Below are 19284 nucleotides of genomic sequence, written 5' to 3' on the forward strand. Positions count from 1 at the left end.
GGATAGCCATCAACGGTGGTTGCACCCGACGTGCTTTGTGCAGTGATAGGGGTCACATGGCTACGGGAGGAAATCATGGGAGGAATAGAGGGCGATCAGTTCCGTTCACCAGTGCACTAAACTAAAATATTTATATGTGAAATCACGGCTGCTTGGCGGTTATCGCAGGTGTCTCTGGACACTACCAGACTACCTGCCTGTTCACTACCTGATACTCTGAATATATTTTTGTGTACATGCAGAGAATATTCTGAAAAATTCGAAGTGTACAGTACAGCTCGGTTTTGTGATGCGGCGTTCGTTAGGAACGAGAGATTCGGGCACAGCCGGGAAACAGCAGGAAAAGGCATGTTTACATTGCAATTAGAGCATGGACGTTAGCCCTGACTCTTGTTGGAAGCAATCATCGTAACCAATCTGTGCAGTAGGCTTGTCTCTGCAACCACCGAATCCTGTACGATGTTGCGTAGAGGTACCTAATCCGTTAAAACAAATTCCTGTACTTGCGATTCAATGATACCTGATGCGTGATTACCATCCATGTTGGCCCTTCAAAATCGGAATGGGTCACGCCTAGATATTTACCAGCACGGAGCTCCAAGTTTACAGTTTCTTTCTCTCTATTTTTCTATGGTTGTCTATTTGACAACGAACTGAAAAAGGTTTGTTTACAGTCAGATTTAGTTCTCCACTACAGGATGAAAAGGATAGTGTGCTTGGGTGTTCCCCACGCTTCTCCCTTGTTCAAAACAATAGGCACGAACCCCAAATCCTAATCAACTTGCTAGACAAGTGAAAACCAAATACGAAGCGGGACGCATCAACCAGAGCGATCAGAAAGGGTAAAAAGAGGAAAATAGACATCTTAAAGAGAAGAGAAAGAGAGGATAGAGACAAAGAAATGTCTGATGAAGGAGGGAGAGGAAAGTCAATATGTTCCAAAAATGAGCAGACGTACGTACATCATGGACATACACGTACAAATGCAAAGGACAATACTAGTGACATGTAAAACGGCATGAGGAAGAGGGGAAAGGGGAAGAGATGTGGAGAACGGGAAGGGAAGAAAAGTCGACACGTACAAAATGCATATGCATAAAACGATAAATACACACGATGCAAAAGACAAAGTGATGACACATTAAATGACAAATATTGGGGCATATACATATATACGCACAACGCTAGCAAAAAACACCGCATACATATACATATAAAATGGTAAATACGAGAATGCATACATTCACTCGCACACATGCAAAACCAAATGACACCGGCACATGAAACAAAAAATACACAGACATATGCATACATAAGCACAAATGCAAAAGTCAATAGCAATGACATATCAAATAATAGGTACGTGTACATACAAGCAAAAATGCAACAAATCTGAGTTAGGACATGTAAAAGAAAAGCGGTTGCTTCCCATGTAATGTTTGGCTTCTATTGGGAAATTTGGAGTGAGTGCGGATCTTGCTCCACGTGCACATAATGCCAAGCATCGTATTCCTCTGGTCAAAGGACTTAATGACTACGGACTATGGAGACAAAGAAAACATCACCAGAAGTATAGACCTATTTGGGAGGGGTAGTGGAGGACCAAGATTTGCCTTGAGCATAGGGCTGAGCACTTAAGTCCATGACTAAACGGTGTATAATGTGCTAAATTAGTTGACATTTTCAATTTTTTCTATAAGTATACAAAGGAACCACGCCCCTTGCTATAGGCCAGGTAGCCCATGGCGGTGAGGATGACTGGCGTTCACGATCAAGATCATGCATTTTTCTTATTTACCTCTCCTTAGTTGAGAAAAATATACTGCGGGGTGCTAGTCTTCTGTTTAGTAAAAATATATATTTTCCTATGTGTTGCTACCTACGGATTCCCATTCATGCCTTTTTTGGCTTGCCTTTGTTGCTTGATGAACATGTACCTGATGAGAGTACCAGAAACTCTAACAGCCGGGAAAACTTCCAAAATATCCGGGAAAAATGACAGTTATAGATGTATACTATATACGTGTACATTTTCAGAACTATCTGGAAAAAAATCAAAAAAATTGTAAATCTAGAATTGTAAGGTGTTGGGCTATTTGAAATGTACATATTTATGATTTTGCACGGATCCCAAGTTAGCGTATTATGAAAATTTCTAGATGTATAGAATAAATTTATGTTTACACTAAAAAAACCAATTCTTTTAAAACTCAGAAATATGAATTTCGTTATTTTACAAAAATTATAACTCCTTGATGTCCGAGCTTCAAAAGCAATTTTCATATATATTTTTTGTGTGGCGAAAACCATTTTCATATAATTAATCAGTGCATAAAGCATAACACAAGGAAAGCTCCAGGGGCGTCCAGCACAAATGAAATCCTCCCTGCCTGCCAGCCCACCAAGCATCCTCACGAGTCACGACCCATGTTGGGCCGCCTGCCACTTGTTTTTTCTGTATGGCCTGGTTGGTGGCCTAGCCGCACAACCCATGTTCTAAAAATAATATCAGCGCTTAGCCCATTAACTGGAGCGTAACGACAATCTCAAGAAAAAGAAAATTGGAGCGTAACTTAACATGGGCTGTAGGCAACAGTCTTTTCCCTATAATTTTTTTTTAACATGGGCTCATTGTCAGGGCCACGACGAATCGATGGATCTTCTTTTCCAATGGAGCGCAAGTACGCGACCATGCTAGTCATCAGCCGACGAGTCGCAATCCCCATATGGCTCCTCAGCACTGCGCCCCCCGCTGAGACGCCCGGACGTTTTTTTTTATGTCCCACATGACTTTATTCAAATTCGAAAATCATTACAGATACCTATAAACAACCTCTATGACAAAATTGCAATGAAATCTCTCAAAAACATATTTTCAGTGGCATTAATCTTTGCAGCACGAGATACTCTTCAGGCTTCAGTAAAAGGACTATAATTAGACTCGAACGACAACATCGTCACTCGTATCCCTGCACGAACTTATAATCTTCGAAGGTTTCAGAAAACACCTTGAGTCGAATATCTAAAAATACGAGAAGCTATGAGCGTTGAACGTACTTGCGCTGGGATGATCTCCTAGAGGTGCAGGTTGTCGAACCACATGATCTTCATGAGAACGCCAGAGAAAAACTCCAAAACCACAAAATATCGGACCAACAAAAACAACATGTCACACTGACAAAGACTCGTCAAATCCACATGAACAGATCTGCGAGGACATACACTCAGAATCTTCGTGATCGGACACATCGGATCCGTGACACTACCCATAAGGCACCGCCACAGCAAAAGAAAAACCATAATACCTTTATTTTCGACGGCATGCACCGCATCCTCCGACGTAGCGTTGCCGATGAAGATCACGAGACTCATAATATTAAGAACTTCTAAATCGTCTAGGAGTACCTGAGATTCCCCCCACCTCACAGCCTTAAGATAGCGACAGGAGACGAGGGGACGGTGCTCTACCTTGAAACTCTAAGCTTTCTCCTCTCTTTGTTCTTCTGTTAAACGTCCATATTAGACGCCCGGTTGCCAAGTCCCGGAGTCGCCCTCACTTGCCTCTGGCCTATCCAAGCCCAAACCCCTGGATTAGTCCGGTCGGGGAACACTCCCGGGTATGCCATGTTTGCTCGTTTGGTTATAGACGCGATGGGGATTTTCCCGGCGCAATCCACTTCAACCCACAGGCTAGGCGCAAAAAACATCTCCTCTGGCTCATGGAATGAAACCACGCGTGGCGGCGAAAGAAGATTTACGGAAGTACCGAGGCAATGGAGGAGTTGGGGCAAAGTCGGTGACTCATACACGCATCGTCCACGGCGACGACCTCATCGTCTCTGGCCCCGATGCCATACGCGATCTCGTCAGACTTGTTGGAAGCATGTGTGCTTAAACCTCGTCTTGAGTTATCAATTGACAATGGCACAACCTTGTGTTAACTAAAAAAAAGGAAACCTTGTTTAAGGGTGTAGCTATATCTAAGAGTCCAAAACATGAAGGAAATGAAGCATTCTCATAGGAATTCTAAGCACCAATCCTACAATCCAAATGGCATCATAGGAAAATTACATGCAGAATTCTTTTCCTGTGAAATTTATATGAAAAACCTTTGTTCCAAACTTGGCATAAAAGTCCAATCAAGGAGAGTTAAAATGTTGGAGGTGCTAACAAAAATATTCACACCACATGCATGCATGGAAACATGTACACTGCATGGTTGAAAGTAAAGATTCCACTAACCTCTTATCACGTGCATGGTCAGAACGTGATACTAGCATAATCCCGTTCACACACAATGCATGCACCAGCGCATCTGAATGCTGCAGCCGCGGTTTGCTTGACCCCTCCCTGCCAGAGTTTCACGACGTAGTACTACCATGGATAACAGAGTCGATCAATCGGTCAGGTACATGGTGCTAAATGCCAACGAATAGAGCATAAACAATGGGGCATCGTCGTGTAATTGTAATCCTATTGGACTCGTCAAGCAAGCAGACAGCCGCCACGTACACGCTGGGTCAGTGAGAGTCACTGTTCAGAATCTCAGATCACCGCCCCGGCGGGGCACCGGCCGGCCACCGACGAGGGCGAATTTATATTCGTTGGGAGCCGTGGCCGCCGCGATAAATGCGGCACGGCCGGTAGGGGCCGATGGGTGCGTGGCAGATCAGGTCGCGTTGCAGCATCTCATCTCATCTCATGCGATCGACAATACAGTGCACATTTGTACGTACAATGATGTACCGCGTGCCACTCGGCAGGTCATTTTGAGATCTACAGGCGGTCCCCGAACGATTGCTTTAAAGGCGTGGGGTCGTGTCAGTGAGCAGCGGCGTGCGTCGAGACAGTTTTTCTCGTTAGAGTGGGAACAAAGAATAAAGGGCTCGAACGCAGGGCGCTCCTCCCTAGAAAAAAGGCCGTTGATGGTGGGCCGTCCAGCGGCGACGCGAGCTCTCCGTCTCCTCTCTCTCGTCTCGTCTCGCCTCACCTGACCTCTCCGATGAGCGGTGACCATTTGGTTCCTCGTGTCATGGCCGTCTGATATGCAGATGTCAGCATCACTCTGCGCCGTCTAATCTTATCGCCTTTCACTGCCGTGTGGGTCGTCTGGACTCTAGTAATAGGGTGTAGAGCGTAGACGTTGCCGGTCAAACAAGTCTCCTTTTTTCTTCTTCTTCTTCTTGCCTGATCTGCTCGTTGCCGCAAGCAGAAGCGCCTTGATTTACGGCCGTTTCCTGCTTTTTCTTCTCTCCAGGGCCCAAGAAGGAAATTCCTTGCGAGTCCCCACAATCCACGGCAAGCATCGCTCCTTTGGAACTCGGCCTTGGATTAACTAATGATCAGTGATCTGGTTTTATCCGGCCTGGATGGTCTGGTCTGACAGATTATTGTGTCGCCCTCCCGTTAGGCCGCATAATTTGGGATGTTTGTGTAAAGTTGAAGGCAGGGGGATAGGTAGCTACTAGGGTGCTGCTGATGCTTTGCTCTTTAGTACAGGCACGGAGTACTCCTGCTCATCGTCTTCTCCCGGATTAGCGCAACGTACGTCCGTGTCAGATTAAGCATCTTGCGTCGCGTTCCTGCTCGCTCGCTCCCAGCCGCATTGTGCTCTGCCATCATTTCTCCCCTGCTCCGGATTCCCTGGATGGCTGGATGGATGAGTCAAGTCAAGCAAAACCTCCGTTTCCGTTGCAATCGTACTGATCTCGAGCCACGGATGGAGGTTTCTCCCGAGAAACTCGTCATAGCAGCATTGTCATTTTGTTCTCGAGAAACGAGGAGGGTTGATAGCAGAGGGACAAAAAGCTTGAGACGACAATGTGCTGGTGTTACTCCAGCTTTTGTTGTGTATCACCGTGTTATTAAATGCCTTTCCGTTAACCGCCTGCGCTAGCTGCGAGCGCCCATTCAATGCAGCGTGCAGCGGCAACCACCTCCCGCAAAGCCGGTGGCTTGTAGCGGAACCCTTGCCTGGTCGCGTGTGCTCGAGATGATTACCAAACAGGGTTAACCCAAAAAAACAGGGCTCAATGCACAGCACCGGACCAACGAACGCACGGTAGCTCGCGCCGAGTGCAGATGTAAAGCGGCCACTTGCATTGCACAACACATGCGGTATGATCTATCTGCATGCCGCTTTTGCTGAAAGAGGAACGTAAGGTCGAGAGTCGCTCTGAACATGAATATATTTCAATCGGCCTAACATGGAGGAACAGTTCCGTCGATCGAGCCAGACGGTACGTGAAATTGCCGGTTGCATTAGGTTCCGATATTACATCACCCATGTTAAACACCGCTTTCGCGGATGAACTGACCGGTAAAGTGACCGCCGGGACTTATATCCGGCCAGTAGTCCGTGCGTATCGCCGATCCGTCGCTAGCTCCGTCTGTCCATTTCACCGTATCGGTCGACGATCGATCAACCCATGTGGCATGTGCGCACTTGCTTTCGTCTGTCCAGCCGTTGTAATCATGTCCACGTAGAAGCTTTGGCACTTACTTCACTTCACTTCACACGCTGGTATGAACACAGTGGTACTGCTGGAGAAGTCGCTGTTCGTCAAGAATTCAGACCCAGAACCAGAAGATGCTGCTTGCTAGCTCTAGTGGTAGCCCCAAGTTAGCTAGCTGTGTGAGTGAGTAATCATCTCTGCCGTGCTAGCTAGTAGATGGTGTGTCTTGGCTATGCCTCGTTGCGGTGGTGATGAAGAGGCAGCTACGTACTTAACTGAAGCAGGGCACGCGCACATTTTACGATTCAGCGCTGCCAAGGAGATGCCGGGCCGGCGAGCGAGCACGGCACTGGCAGTGTGCCGAGCACACCGCCCAGGCGCAGAAGTAACATTACTTTACTCGATATCCCCCAACCGGCACGGATGCAGGCAGTATACTGGAGTGCGTGGCATCATGCTGTTTGCCAGACGGCCGGTTGCCATGCATGATTGCTGTTAATTGCCTGGCCGGCCGGCCGGCAGGAGTACTCTGCTCGTCGACCCAATTATTCCTGACAAAACAACTCCTTTCATCCGTGGATGGATCGACCAGGCGTTCTGTTCTGATCCAACAAAGCAAAATTGCTCACGCGAACGAGCGCACTGCAACTGCATGCGTACGCACGGTCTACTGATCAACTGCTGGAAGCCTTGAATCGATCACAGAGAGACAGAGATAGAGCGGCGCCAACTGGCAGGTGAGTGCCGAGCATTAACTCCGCTCGTGCTCAGCGCCTCGAAGTCGCGATGCAGTTAGGTGTGCACGTATCAGATCAGACCACCGTCTAGCGACCGTTCACAGAACGCACCGTTGCTCACCTACAGGCGAGAAATATCAAGAAGAAAGTCACCGGAAAGCGACCTGGCGATCACGGTCACGAGCCGGCCCGCGAGCGAGTGAGCCAACGCCGCGACGCGATGCTCTGTTCCTCTGACCAGATGCTTAGCTGCGATCGATCGATGCATGCAGTCCCATGCATTATTGCCGGGCCAGATGTGGCTTTGGTGCGTCGCAACGTTAATACTCCGTGCATTATATCGATCGATGGAATGAAAGTGTTTCCCCGCAAAAATAATAAGTAAATAAAGAGTATTTTTTAAACCTTGAACTGTAAAGCCGGTCAAAATCGAACCTCTATCTTCTAATCCCTTACTAGTCTGGTCATTAGTGACATTAGGAACGTATAGAGCCATGAACTGACAATATACTGACTATTGCCAATTAAATATGTTTGAAACCTTGACCTTGTTGGGCCGATCGAAATCAAACCTCCACCTTGTGATCACTGAAATCAACACCCTGACGTACTATTCCTGGTCATTAATTATCTTAAGAACGTGTACAAAAGTGATAGCCGACGTGGCCATGCTCAGGCCTAGTATCACATTGACTAATTATTGCAAGGTGGATTTTGTGTGGTGAGAAAACTGAGATTGCCGCTTTATTTTGATGGTTTTGACTTTTGAGTAAGATTTTTTTCTCAAGAATGCAACCCAGCTGGTGCCACAAAACCGCCACTACGTACGTACAGTGTCGCTATGTGTGATAAGACACTAATAATCTAAAGTTATTTAGAGACAATTATAGCGTCTCTACGGGTTATTCCTCTTGTAGTGACCTTGTAATCACTAAAATCAACACCTTGGCGTTACTATTCCCGGTCATTAGTTATCTTAAGAACATGTACAAAAGTGATAGAAGACGTGGCCACGCTCAAGCCTAGTATCACATTGACTAACTATTGCAAGGTGGATTTTGTGTGGTGAGAAAACTACGAGATCGCCGCTTTATTTTGATGGTTTTGACTTTTGAGTAAGTTTTTTTTTCAAGAATGCAACCCAGTTGGTGCATCATCAATTAAAGAAGAAGGGTCAGAAGACCAATTACAACGCCGCTAAGCGGCTATATCGCTAAATAGGCAAAGAAGTGTGCGTGGCATCAAGTAACCCACTCGCCAAAGCGGTCGAAAAAGACAACCCACCCTTAAGAAGCCCAGTGCTTTTCCATCGCAACGCCTCCTCATAGTGGCGGTGCTAGAATTGCAAACTTGTGATGTCAATATGTAATATTATTTAAAAAATACCAAATTTTTCACATGAATTTACACTTGTATATGGAGATTTTGCTAAAACGATGTGTAGTCAGTTGACTACACAACCATAGCTTGGGTTCACCATTGCCTCCTCGAGGATGGTCAGGAGTACTCTAAATGGTTCTACTGAAGACCATGTCATTCCGGTGACACTAAATGGTTGAAAACACAAGAGAGACCATCATGCGATAGTCCTTGGTCTCGCCAGGAGGTCCGGTGATGGCGGCCCTGACTAATTAGTTATACATGAAACTTATGTTATTCCAGTTGCAACCATGTCGTTCCGTTGAATCATATACCCAATCAAGATGTTGAATGTGAGATTTCGGTCTCCAACACTATCATTGCAAATAGTCACCACGTTTCTTAAGCAATGTGACATTCTATAGAGAATGTGACCATATGAGTTAGCGTTAGCCAACACGTGAGTAAACCGGTATCGAAACCTTGTTATGAGTAGCATAGACCTAGGGTTGCTAGTGGGACGGACCTGCCACTTATCCGGTCTCCCATCCCACCAAATGAACCCACTTAATCCAACTAACGATGCCCACATGTCCCGCACGGGCTGAAGCGGATGAACCCATCAAACCCACCGGGAACCCACGTATCCCGTTCTCTCAATAACCGTACATCAGAGCCACACTGAGGGGGCAGAACCTGGTGTCGTGCAGGTGTCGCGTTCACCGTCGGCCTTGGCGTGGCGGTCAGGGTGGTGGACGAGCGCGAGGAGGAAGAAGACGGCCTCGCAGGCGTCCTGCCAGAGCCCCACCGCGTCTTGGGAGCGGCCGGCGGGCAGCAGGGGCGCGCGGCAGCTTTCGGGTGGCCGGCGGGCAGCAACTTCAGGCAGCAGTACAAGTTGACGGGATTAAGAAGGATTTATGCGCTCAGCCCACTTAACTCGCTGAATCCGTTGGGCATTAGTAGATGGGAGGTGGGTACGATTAGACGCCCGCCGGGATTGAGTAAACGGGAAGTGGACGGGAGGATCCCACCCCACTTGCATCCCTACATAGACCCTCTCATGGAACAGGAAGCAGAGGTTTGATTTCGACTGTCTCTACTAGCTCAAGTTTTTTTTTAGGAAAAGCGCAGGCTAGCTCAAGGTTTAAGCAGGCTTTACTCATAAATAAATGTAATAGATGTGTTTGGTATTTCGATGGGCATCTTGCATGTGCCAAAAAATTATCGTCTTTACCGGCCAACTTAATTCTGCGGCAGCTATCGATGGAGATACTGCGGGCTCTTGCGGGCATGTGGGATGATATGGAGTTTAAGGGCAAATGGGGTCGAAAAGCAGCATTTGCGCAGGGCGTTCCATTATCCTGGCTTTCTTTATGCCGATCGGTCACATCGTTTCTTGGGGAAATTCAGCGTCGCTAGCGCATTATTGCCTGCGCTAAGGATTAGCGGAAAAGGCAATGTACAGCTATGCAATTCGGAAATACATTGGGCTGTTGTGCTCGATCGGAGTAAAGCTAGCGGTATCTTTCCGAAAACTGAAGTCTGAACACTCGTTCAGGTTAGGAACCGGATGCACCCAAGACTAAACCTCCGATTAAATCCTGGTCAAGCAAGGAATCCCAATTCAATTTTTCTTTAGAGAAACTAGTCTCAATTCTCAAGTAATTCAGTTGGTTTAGATTCTAATCTTCACTGTTGGCACCAACAAATATGCAGACCACCCGTAGCTTCACAAGTACGAGATCACAGATTCATCGGTCATGCATGGTGTGTTTACTGTCAACTTTTCCAGTGAAACACACCAGTACTGGAGTTAATCAGCGTACGGTCTGCTTTCTCGCCCCCATCATATCTAAACAAAAAGGAGAAAAACGCAGAAGCAACACCGCAGGATCTGTATCCCGTCTCCATTGCAAAAATTGGAACGGACATGGCAGAATAACCAAATAAACCTACGTTTTAACTCAATGCGCACTTTGCAGCTGAGTTTTGGCCAGGTATGGAGTGTGAAGCCTGAACCCGTTCTCTTCTCACGTCATGGGCAGACGGGCCACCACGGCACATGCCGACATTTCTCCCACGCACCTCCAGTCCTGCTCTGTTCTGTGCGTTCCTTCGAACTCGTCTGCGATCCGAGGCAGCTGAAGCCTGAGGGGGGCCTGAGCTAAGCTGCATGGCAGCTAGCTAACCACCAGCCCCAACTATCATCTGCCGCCTTTAATTCGCGCTGCCGTAACACGATGAGTCTGCATGCATTCGAGCCAGGCCATGTGCCACCCAACATGGCACGTTCGCCCCCCCTCCTCTGCTTCTGCTCTGCTCTCGCGCATCACACAGCGCCTCCCCCGGCTCGTTACCGGCGTACCCGACCCGGCTTATAAATAGCCCCACCGCACCACGGCCACCTCCCCACTTACAACAAGAACCAAACAAGCCCATCACTCCTCTCACACTACACTCCCCACAGCTCAGATCCACAGCAACACACTGCCAAGCAGAGGAATGGGCACGCTCTCCTCCTTCGCTGCTCTGGCGGCGCTCCTCGCCGTCCTGGCCGCCGACGCCGGCGCCGTGGAGTTCAACGTCACCGACGCCACCCCGGCCGACTACGGCGGCGCGGGTCTCAACAGCAGCGAGGCCGCCGTGTACTGGGGCCCATGGACCCCGGCCAGGGCCACCTGGTACGGCCAGCCCAATGGCGCCGGCCCCGACGACAACGGTGAGGATGAATCAAAAGCACCCACATTTCTCGTTCTTCTTGCTTTTGCTTTTCCGCGTTCTTGTGGAAGAAACGAAATGTGGCTCATGTCGGTGTGGTGAATCTTTGCTGCTGCTAGGTGGCGCCTGCGGCTTCAAGCACACCAACCAGTACCCGTTCGCGTCCATGACCTCCTGCGGCAACCAGCCATTGTTCAAGGACGGCAAGGGATGCGGCTCCTGCTACAAGGTAAATAAAACCAAAACAAACAGTTCATTGCAAGCGTTGCCGCCCGTTGCAGTCTGTCTCTGCGCCGGCCGGTCGTCGGTCCTGGAGCGTCTGCGAGTGGACCCCACATGCATGTGCGTCGTGTGTGTGGGGTGTGCTCTCTCAGTCGCTTTCCGTGACACTGTCGTCTTTTTCTGTGCGGCGTTGCCGTTGCCGCGCATTGATTGGCGCTCTCTCTCTTCTACAGCATCTCTGAGGTGCTTTGTTGCTGTTTGAGGCTGACGTTTTGTTTCTGTTTCGTGGGTTCAGATCAGATGCCGAAAGGACCAGTCCTGCTCCGGCAGGACGGAGACGGTGATCATCACCGACATGAACTACTACCCCGTGGCGCCGTTCCACTTCGACCTCAGCGGCACGGCGTTCGGCAGGCTCGCCAAGCCCGGCCTCAACGACAAGCTCCGTCACTCCGGCATCATCGACATCGAGTTCACCAGGTCAGTCTCTGAACACACAAATTGTGTCTCTTCTGCTGCCACACACTCCGTAGTAATTTTGAACCCAAGACGTCACTGTATTCGTTGAGTACTAGTGTAGCAGTTTTAGTTTGTACCGTTTGTCAGTATGATTTCCGTCCAATTCCTCGTCGAGTTTTCCACCGGCCAAGTCTGGCAGTTCAAAGTTAAAAAAGTTCGGTAGGGGGTGGAATTGGGTCGACCCAACCGCCTACATTACTCTCTGCCGGACACGGGCGCCAGACGCACTGACCGTGGCGGTCCCTCGTCTGCTCTTCGCATGCATGTGCAGCTACCATAGCACAGATCTTACCTTTATTGCTCGGGCCCAACGCACCTCTTTTTTGCAGCGTTAGCATATGCGTGGCCTGCCACCATACGGCACCGGCCACCCATTTCCGTCTCCTGTCACACAGCTTTATCAGACAAAATACTGGCCGAGCCCCTGATCCAAACATATAGAAACGCAAAAAATATTCCACGGCAAGATCGAGGAAGAAAACAAAACTAGGACTAGTGTATTACACATCGTACCATTTTCTACTCTTTTTGTCTAAATCTTTGCGTCTGTGGGGTGCAGGGTGCCGTGTGAGTTCCCGGGGCTGAAGATCGGGTTCCACGTGGAGGAGTACTCAAACCCGGTCTACTTCGCGGTGCTGGTGGAGTACGAGGACGGCGACGGCGACGTGGTGCAGGTGGACCTGATGGAGTCCAAGACAGCCCACGGGCCGCTAACGGGCCAGTGGACGCGGATGAGGGAGTCGTGGGGGTCCATCTGGAGGCTGGACTCCAACCACCGCCTGCAGGCCCCGTTCTCCATCCGCATCACCAACGAGTCCGGCAAGAGGCTCATCGCCCGGGAGGTTATCCCGGCCAACTGGAGGCCCAACACCTTCTACCGATCCTTCGTCCAGTACAGCTGAACCGGCCGGTCCCCACGGGCGCCATCGCCGCTTCTACTGCTAATAGGAGTACTAGTAATAATTACTACAGTACTAGTATTACGCAGCTAGCAGCTGCTACAAGGTCTCGTCGGGGAGAGTCCGGCTGTCGCCATTGCGTTTTGGTGTAAACTGTATCGTTTGGGGGAGTGTGTGTGGTATGGCCGTATGGGGTGCGTCCTTTTAGGTGAGGCGTCGTCTCGAGGAAGAAAGTGTCCGTCCGGGAGTATGGTTGGGGTCTGGGTCTCTAGGGCCGTGACGAGGGTTGGAGTCATGAAATATTGCAGTATTGGCAAGTGGGGGAGGCAAAGCTGTGTGGGAAATGGAGGAGGCAGGCGTACAAGATACGCTCTCCCGCCCACTGTCGCTTTATAATTTACCATTCAAGGCGGTGATTAATGGAAAAGTATATTGTTATTATATTAAACATGCTCCTCCATCCCCGTACCCCTGTCCTTTTTTTTTACATTTGATGTGCAACTACTTTCATTGGATCCTCGCATGGTAAAACCGAGCAAGTTGATTCGCACGCGCACGTCTCATGTCTGTCTTGGTAAGCAAAAGTTCGACGTGCAGAGAAAGCATAAAAAAATCGCAATGTTTGGCAGCTATCATGTCGTACCACGCAAAAGGAAAGTTGGCACCGGCCGGGTAGCCTGATTTTTTCTTTTCTTGAAACTGAAATCTGAAGGCTGAACTTGTTCCCGCGCGCGGTAAATTTTAAAGACTGGTTTCACACTTTCACGGCCGGATTCACTTTACACGCTGCCCTTTTCTGTAGATAGATTCCATAGTTACTACGACTAACATGATAGGTTGCCGGAAAAGCGTCAAAGCACGCAGCACAACTAACCAATCTCCTTGCGAGCTAGAGCTAGTACGGCCTTCGATAAAGCACGCTCGTCCATACGGACATACGGTACCAACATTTCTTGTTCCATCAAGCATGGGCACCAGCAGCAAGCATTATAGCATAGCCTTTTCTTTCTACGACGGTCTTGCCACTTCGGTGCGTGCCAACCTAGGCTAGAAAAGAGAAATTCCCCGGCCTGCACCGGTCAAACAGAACAGAGCCCGGCACCGCCGCGATCCAACAGCGTCCGGTCAAACCAAACCAAACCAAACGAACCGTCCCATCTCTCGCCCGCGCGCCCTCCAAATCCCTATTAGCTGTGTCCCGCTGCCGCGTACGATCGAGTATGCTTTGCACTTGAAGGGCATCGCAAGCGCACGATGAGCTGCTTTGCACTCGTAATTCCTTTGCTGGCTTGCTTCTGCTACTGTTTCTGAGTCCTGATGCCAGTATGCGACACCTCGTGTGCGCATCGGTCCTTGCCGCTTCCTGCGAAATCATGCCCACGGATATGATCGAATCGAGACGGATAAGCCCAAACGTCGTCTGTATGATCAGTGTTGTGAATATGTATACTCTATCCGACCAACAAAAGATAGACTTAATTTTCACTACATTTGAATGTATCTGTACACTAAGTCATATCTAGATACATTCAAATTTTGATAAATTTAAGCCATCTTCATCTTTTTTTAGACGGAGAAAGTATTAAAATCTAGGGCTCTCTTGTTCTGAAATTTGCATGGAGCGGACCGGACCGGTCAGGCCACACGGCTTGGTTGACTGACCGACACTAGTCTTGTTTTGGAGGCTCCTTTCCCTCTTTCTCTTAAAAGAAAAGAAAAATCTTATCCGCAGATCGAGCTGGTTTCCCCGCGGTTCACGGCATGTGCGCCTGCATGGCGCCCAGGCCCATGGAGTCAAAGAAAAGGTGACCTGTACCCTGTACCTTGCCGCCGACCGGTACGGCATCGCTAGCTTGCGATCCGCCTACGCATGTGTGCTGCTGAATTATTGTCATTATTCCTCCACTTTTTTTTTCTTCTCCCTGGCACGCACCGGAATAAGTCATTATTATCACTAAGTAGACACTAGGATACTGCTACTTGTAGCAGTGCGGACGAGCGGTCCAAGCAGCTCCATCGACATGCCAAAAGAGCAACGAAATCATCACTCACTTTCTCGGTCAGTCAGGCTACTACTGCGGCACACCGGTTTGGAGCACCACCGGAGGAAAGAGTATCTCGGCAAATTGGCATGCGGTTGGAGTTGGAATGGGACGGAGATTGATACGGAGGAGTAAAAAAGATCTGGCAAAACGAGGAGCGGTTGGCACCAATGGAACGGTAGGAGGCTGCGCAATGATTGACTTGAGCTAGCTAGCGAGCTGAGCTGCTTCCCATGTCCTACATTCACTTGCCGACAATGACATGCAGGCTGCAGCAACAACAGCCGTGGAGAAAGTCATACTATGAGGTTAACCGGACCTCACGTACAAATCTGGTGCAATTACTTGATGTTGATGATACAAACGGAGCGTATCGATCTAGCGGTGTGATTATACACACACACTAGAAGAGGTCAAAAAGGGCAAAAAAATAATAAAATTAAATACCGATGTACCATGTGCGTTCGTATCGACGGATTTTGTCTCGAAAGGCCTGTGTTGGCCCTGCTGCTGTACGACGACCGTAGGGACCGTACTACACGATGTACGATCACTGTTTGGAGTTTCCTGGTTGGCTCTGCTGCTGGCTGAGTTTCTGGTACATGGCGACCATCCTGTTGTACGCCTCCATGCCGTTCGGTTGCGCTTGCTGCTGCTGCTGCTCACGCAGAGATTCGTACGTGCAACTTCGTAAGAATCTATCTATCGAAAATTTACAAGGGAAGGCAACCGTGCACGTAGATTTCGTAGCACGTACCTGCGCCGCCGCCTGGCAGGCGAGGAACGCGGAGTAGGCTGGCACGGCGGCGATTCCGGCGGGCTGCTTCTGCCGGTCGCCGGCGGCGTCCCAGGGTTGGATGGGGACGAAAGGGTTGGGCGGCTGCATGATGTTCATGGGCGACGCGAGGCCTGGGTAGGCGGCGGGCTGTGCGGCCATGTTCATCATGCCCAGGCCCATCTGAGCCATCTGGGCCATTTGGGCCATGTTGGCCATGACGGACATTTGCAGCGGCGGCGCCATGGCCATGCCCATTGGCATCATCATGCTGCCCATCCGGCTCATCATCTGCACCTGCGCCTGCAGCTGCTTCAGGTGCTCGATCACCTCGTCCAGCATGGACGCCTTGTCCGTCTAGAACACGCACGTGAAGAAAATTAAGAATTCACATTTCGTCTGTTGATTTTGGGATGAGGAAATACAGTACCTTGCTTGAGTTGGGGACGAGCTTCTGCAGGGTCTGCATCTTCTGGTTGATCCTGTCCCTTCGTTTCTGCAAACAAAGAAGAAACGATTGGTATACAGAAGCCGGGTATGCCACTTTTCGTAAGGAAAAAAAAAGAACTTATATAGGAGAGACATTACTTTTGGCCCATGGACAAACTGCCCATTCTAGCAGCCGTCTCTCTGTATGTTAGCCTTTTAAGCCAGAGCTTTACGCCACATGCGGCCCATGTGTCTCACAGGATATGCCAGAGGATGGTGCAACAAAAAGTTCCTCAGTTTTTGAGAGATTTCTTCTTCATTCCTTTTTTAGAAGCCACAATTTGAATGGTTCTGGAAAAACTATCACTAGGTTTCGCCGCGTTTCAAACCTGTCCGGGTTGAAGTATTATCATTCTCCATCATTTTTTAGATTTAAATTTTTTACTTGTATTTGTGTTTTATATTGTCAGTGAATTTTAAGTTCTTTTCGCCGTGTTTCAAACTTGTCCGGGTTGAAATATTATCATTCTCCATCATTTTTAGATTTAATTTTTTAATCGTATTTGTGTTTTATGTTAGTGAATTTTAAGTTCTTTTTCATGCCATAATACAACGTCCGAACTAATGTCCCACTAAGTTCCAATTATTTTTTAGATTCATGTGAAGTGGGATCCCATATATACCCGAACAATCTCCAGCAAAATTGATTTGTTCCGAACGGACTAGGACAAGTGTATGGAAATCTGTGGCCAGGAAATCCTAAGACGTGTTTGCTAGTTTCGATCGAGACTAGCTCAATACCGCGCGCGATGATCCTATTAATTTCTCGCTAGCTCGATATCTAATCCAAATCAACTCAAACGTGGGCTCGCTTTACTTTGAAGACGAGTAAATTAAGCTAGCAACCCTCTTCTAAGTTAACCATTTAAGTGATCTGTTAGGTGAGTGCGATTCATATAGATCAATCTTGGCGAGAGTACAAGCCAGTGGCGGAGCATGTTGCGCCAATCAGTACCACTGATTATCTCAAGAATAGCACCATTCTTTCTTGGACAGCTCCCTCCGTCCCATATTAAGTGACTCAAATTTGCTTAAATATGGATGTATCTGTACTTAAAAAACGTCTAGATACATGTAATAAAAAATCACTTAATATGAGACGGAGTGATTACTTGCCGAAAGAGCCCGGGCTACTCGGGGAGGGTAGCTTCGCCACTGGCAGAAGCCAGTTGATCACACATGCATGATATGCGAGCATCGAGTTCTTAGAACTTACTAGAACCTAGCTAGCAGCTAGAGATATAAAGCACGTGCCATCAACGTCAGATGTACGAGAATAAATTAAGCATAGCTTAGCTGATTAACAATAAGAAGTTAATTATTTAATCTATGTACGCAACAACAAATTAATCATTGCCATGTACGAATGGCACTAAAGATGAGGGTTGCTTACACGCTCGGATTCGTTATGGATGGCAGCAGCCCGGCTCCTCTTGGTGGAAATGGACGACCTCATCCTCATGGGAGGTTCCTCCTTGATCACGACCGTCTCCGCCTCGTCGCACAGCCCGTCTCTCTAATTTTGTATTTCAACACAAGAATTAAAGGTGCATGCGCACCGATTAGTACGTGCATGAGAAGATGGTCACGAGATCGCTGATCAAGTGGTCATGCATATATGACAGTGTGTGTATGTGTGGAGGTAAGCTGTGACTCGCATGGGGTGATGATGAGGCTTTAATTTGCTTGCCTGCGACCGGCGGCTGAAGTAGCGCGAGTCGCTAGCGGCGCCGCCGCCGAAGCTGGTGTTTTCCGTCGTCTCCTCGGGCGAGCCGTGGTCCAGGTCCAGCGACGTGGAGTTGTTGGTCGTGGTCGCTGTGAAGCCGCAGGGCTCCATCGTGAGCAGCGTCGGGCTGTCACGGGCGGCGCCGGGCGCCGCGGCGCTCCCCTGGCTGGCGGCGCACGCCTGCAGCCGCCGCGCGCGCTTGTTATCATTCCTCACCCGCGCGTCCTCCTCCGCCTCGTCGGCGTCCCCCGCCGCGCACGGCACGACGCCCGCGGCGACCTGATCCACGCCGACGGCGAGCCAGTTAGGCGCGAGGTGGTGCGAGTGCGAGGAGGAGCGCGCGGCCGCCTCGCCGACCACGGCCTCGAGCGTCTGTTCCCGGCGGTCTCCGGGGGAGGCGTGCATCGGAGCCGCAGCCGACGGAGGCGGGTACTTAATGGGCGCCGGGCGGCTGAGCAGGCCCTGCCAGAAGATGTTGCCCTTCTCCCACGTCAGCTCCGCCACCTCGTCGTACTGGTCCGGCTCCGGCATCGGCACGGCCACCACGGGCGCCGCCAAACCGCGTGGCTGGTGCGCCGGCCCGGATGCCGAACGCTGGTTGAGGCCGGCCGTGTCTTCCAGATCCCAGCTCGGCACGCACTGGTTGTTCATCACGCGCGCTCCAATTAATGGCACTCAGCTAGTTATATGCTCCTCCCGCGCAACCCCCGGCTTCAGCTCAGCTGGCTGGCCGTGTCGTGCCAGAGCAGAGGCGTATACAGCCAGTAGGTTACACGTACATGGGTAAACGTAGTGTATGTATGGCGAGCAAAGGAAAGGAAGGGTAGGAGGCGGAGATACTTATGTGACCAGCGCGCGGTGCGTGCCGGAGGTCGAGGTGTGTGTGGAGGAGCCATGCAGAGCGCGTCGGGGATGGATGGATGGATGGAGGTTGAGGAAGCTAAGGGGGGGGCAGGGAGAGGGACGCGACGGGGAGAGGGAAGGACTAGGCCTTGTGAGGAGGAGACGGGCACGTAGCCGCATTGCCTTCCACATGACCTGCACGGCGGCACGTAAGCTACGACTAGGAGAGGAGATCGATCAAGTACGTGTACAGTATAGAAGAGATCGAGCACTCGCATTGCATGACCAGCTAATTTGCGAGTAGCAGCAGCTAGTAGCACGTTCCTTTCGCGCGCCCGTCTTTTCCGTGGCTGTCGCGACGGGGGTTTGCCATCGGGTCAGGTGGTGTGGCGCACGTATATCTCGGCTCTGTTGCTGCTGGACCTGGTACAGTTCCCAATCCAGGCCCCGGGGCACCTGCACCGACGCACGCATATATAAGCTCGGATAGACCCAAACAC

General features: G+C 49.7%; 2 protein-coding genes across 2 annotated transcripts; one reads left to right on the forward strand and one right to left on the reverse strand.

The window, feature by feature from the left end:
* Positions 1-10947: 10947 nt before the first annotated feature.
* On the forward strand, positions 10948-13357 carry LOC100826873 (expansin-B4). The gene is made up of 4 exons (XM_010236689.3): positions 10948-11270; positions 11389-11498; positions 11787-11971; positions 12570-13357. The coding sequence occupies exons 1-4, from the start codon at positions 11054-11056 to the stop codon at positions 12910-12912; spliced, it is 855 nt and encodes a 284-aa protein (XP_010234991.1). The 5' UTR covers positions 10948-11053; the 3' UTR covers positions 12913-13357.
* A 1857-nt stretch (positions 13358-15214) lies between these two features.
* LOC100842568 (transcription factor UNE10) lies at positions 15215-18920 on the reverse strand. The gene is made up of 5 exons (XM_010236690.3): positions 17906-18920; positions 17609-17731; positions 16157-16222; positions 15709-16083; positions 15215-15609 (listed from the first exon to the last, which is right to left on the reverse strand). The coding sequence occupies exons 1-5, from the start codon at positions 18590-18592 to the stop codon at positions 15502-15504; spliced, it is 1359 nt and encodes a 452-aa protein (XP_010234992.1). The 5' UTR covers positions 18593-18920; the 3' UTR covers positions 15215-15501.
* Between the last annotated feature and the right edge of the window lie 364 nt (positions 18921-19284).

Source organism: Brachypodium distachyon, chromosome 3 (assembly GCF_000005505.3).
Source record: "Brachypodium distachyon strain Bd21 chromosome 3, Brachypodium_distachyon_v3.0, whole genome shotgun sequence".
Lineage (NCBI taxonomy): Eukaryota > Viridiplantae > Streptophyta > Magnoliopsida > Poales > Poaceae > Brachypodium > Brachypodium distachyon.

What these genes read in the sequence shown, in the direction of transcription:
- LOC100826873 (XM_010236689.3), top strand. Translation starts at nt 11,054, where the DNA reads ATGGGCACGCTCTCCTCCTTCGCTGCTCTGGCGGCGCTCCTCGCCGTC. An exon ending in CGCCGGCCCCGACGACAACG is followed by an intron (nt 11,271 to 11,388) that starts GTGAGGATGAAT and finishes TGCTGCTGCTAG; the next exon opens with GTGGCGCCTGCGGCTTCAAG. An exon ending in GATGCGGCTCCTGCTACAAG is followed by an intron (nt 11,499 to 11,786) that starts GTAAATAAAACC and finishes TCGTGGGTTCAG; the next exon opens with ATCAGATGCCGAAAGGACCA.
- LOC100842568 (XM_010236690.3), bottom strand. Translation starts at nt 18,592, where the DNA reads ATGAACAACCAGTGCGTGCCGAGCTGGGATCTGGAAGACACGGCCGGC. An exon ending in TCCATAACGAATCCGAGCGT is followed by an intron (nt 16,223 to 17,608) that starts GTAAGCAACCCT and finishes CTTTGTTTGCAG; the next exon opens with AAACGAAGGGACAGGATCAA. An exon ending in CCTGCCAGGCGGCGGCGCAG is followed by an intron (nt 15,610 to 15,708) that starts GTACGTGCTACG and finishes CTGCGTGAGCAG; the next exon opens with CAGCAGCAGCAAGCGCAACC.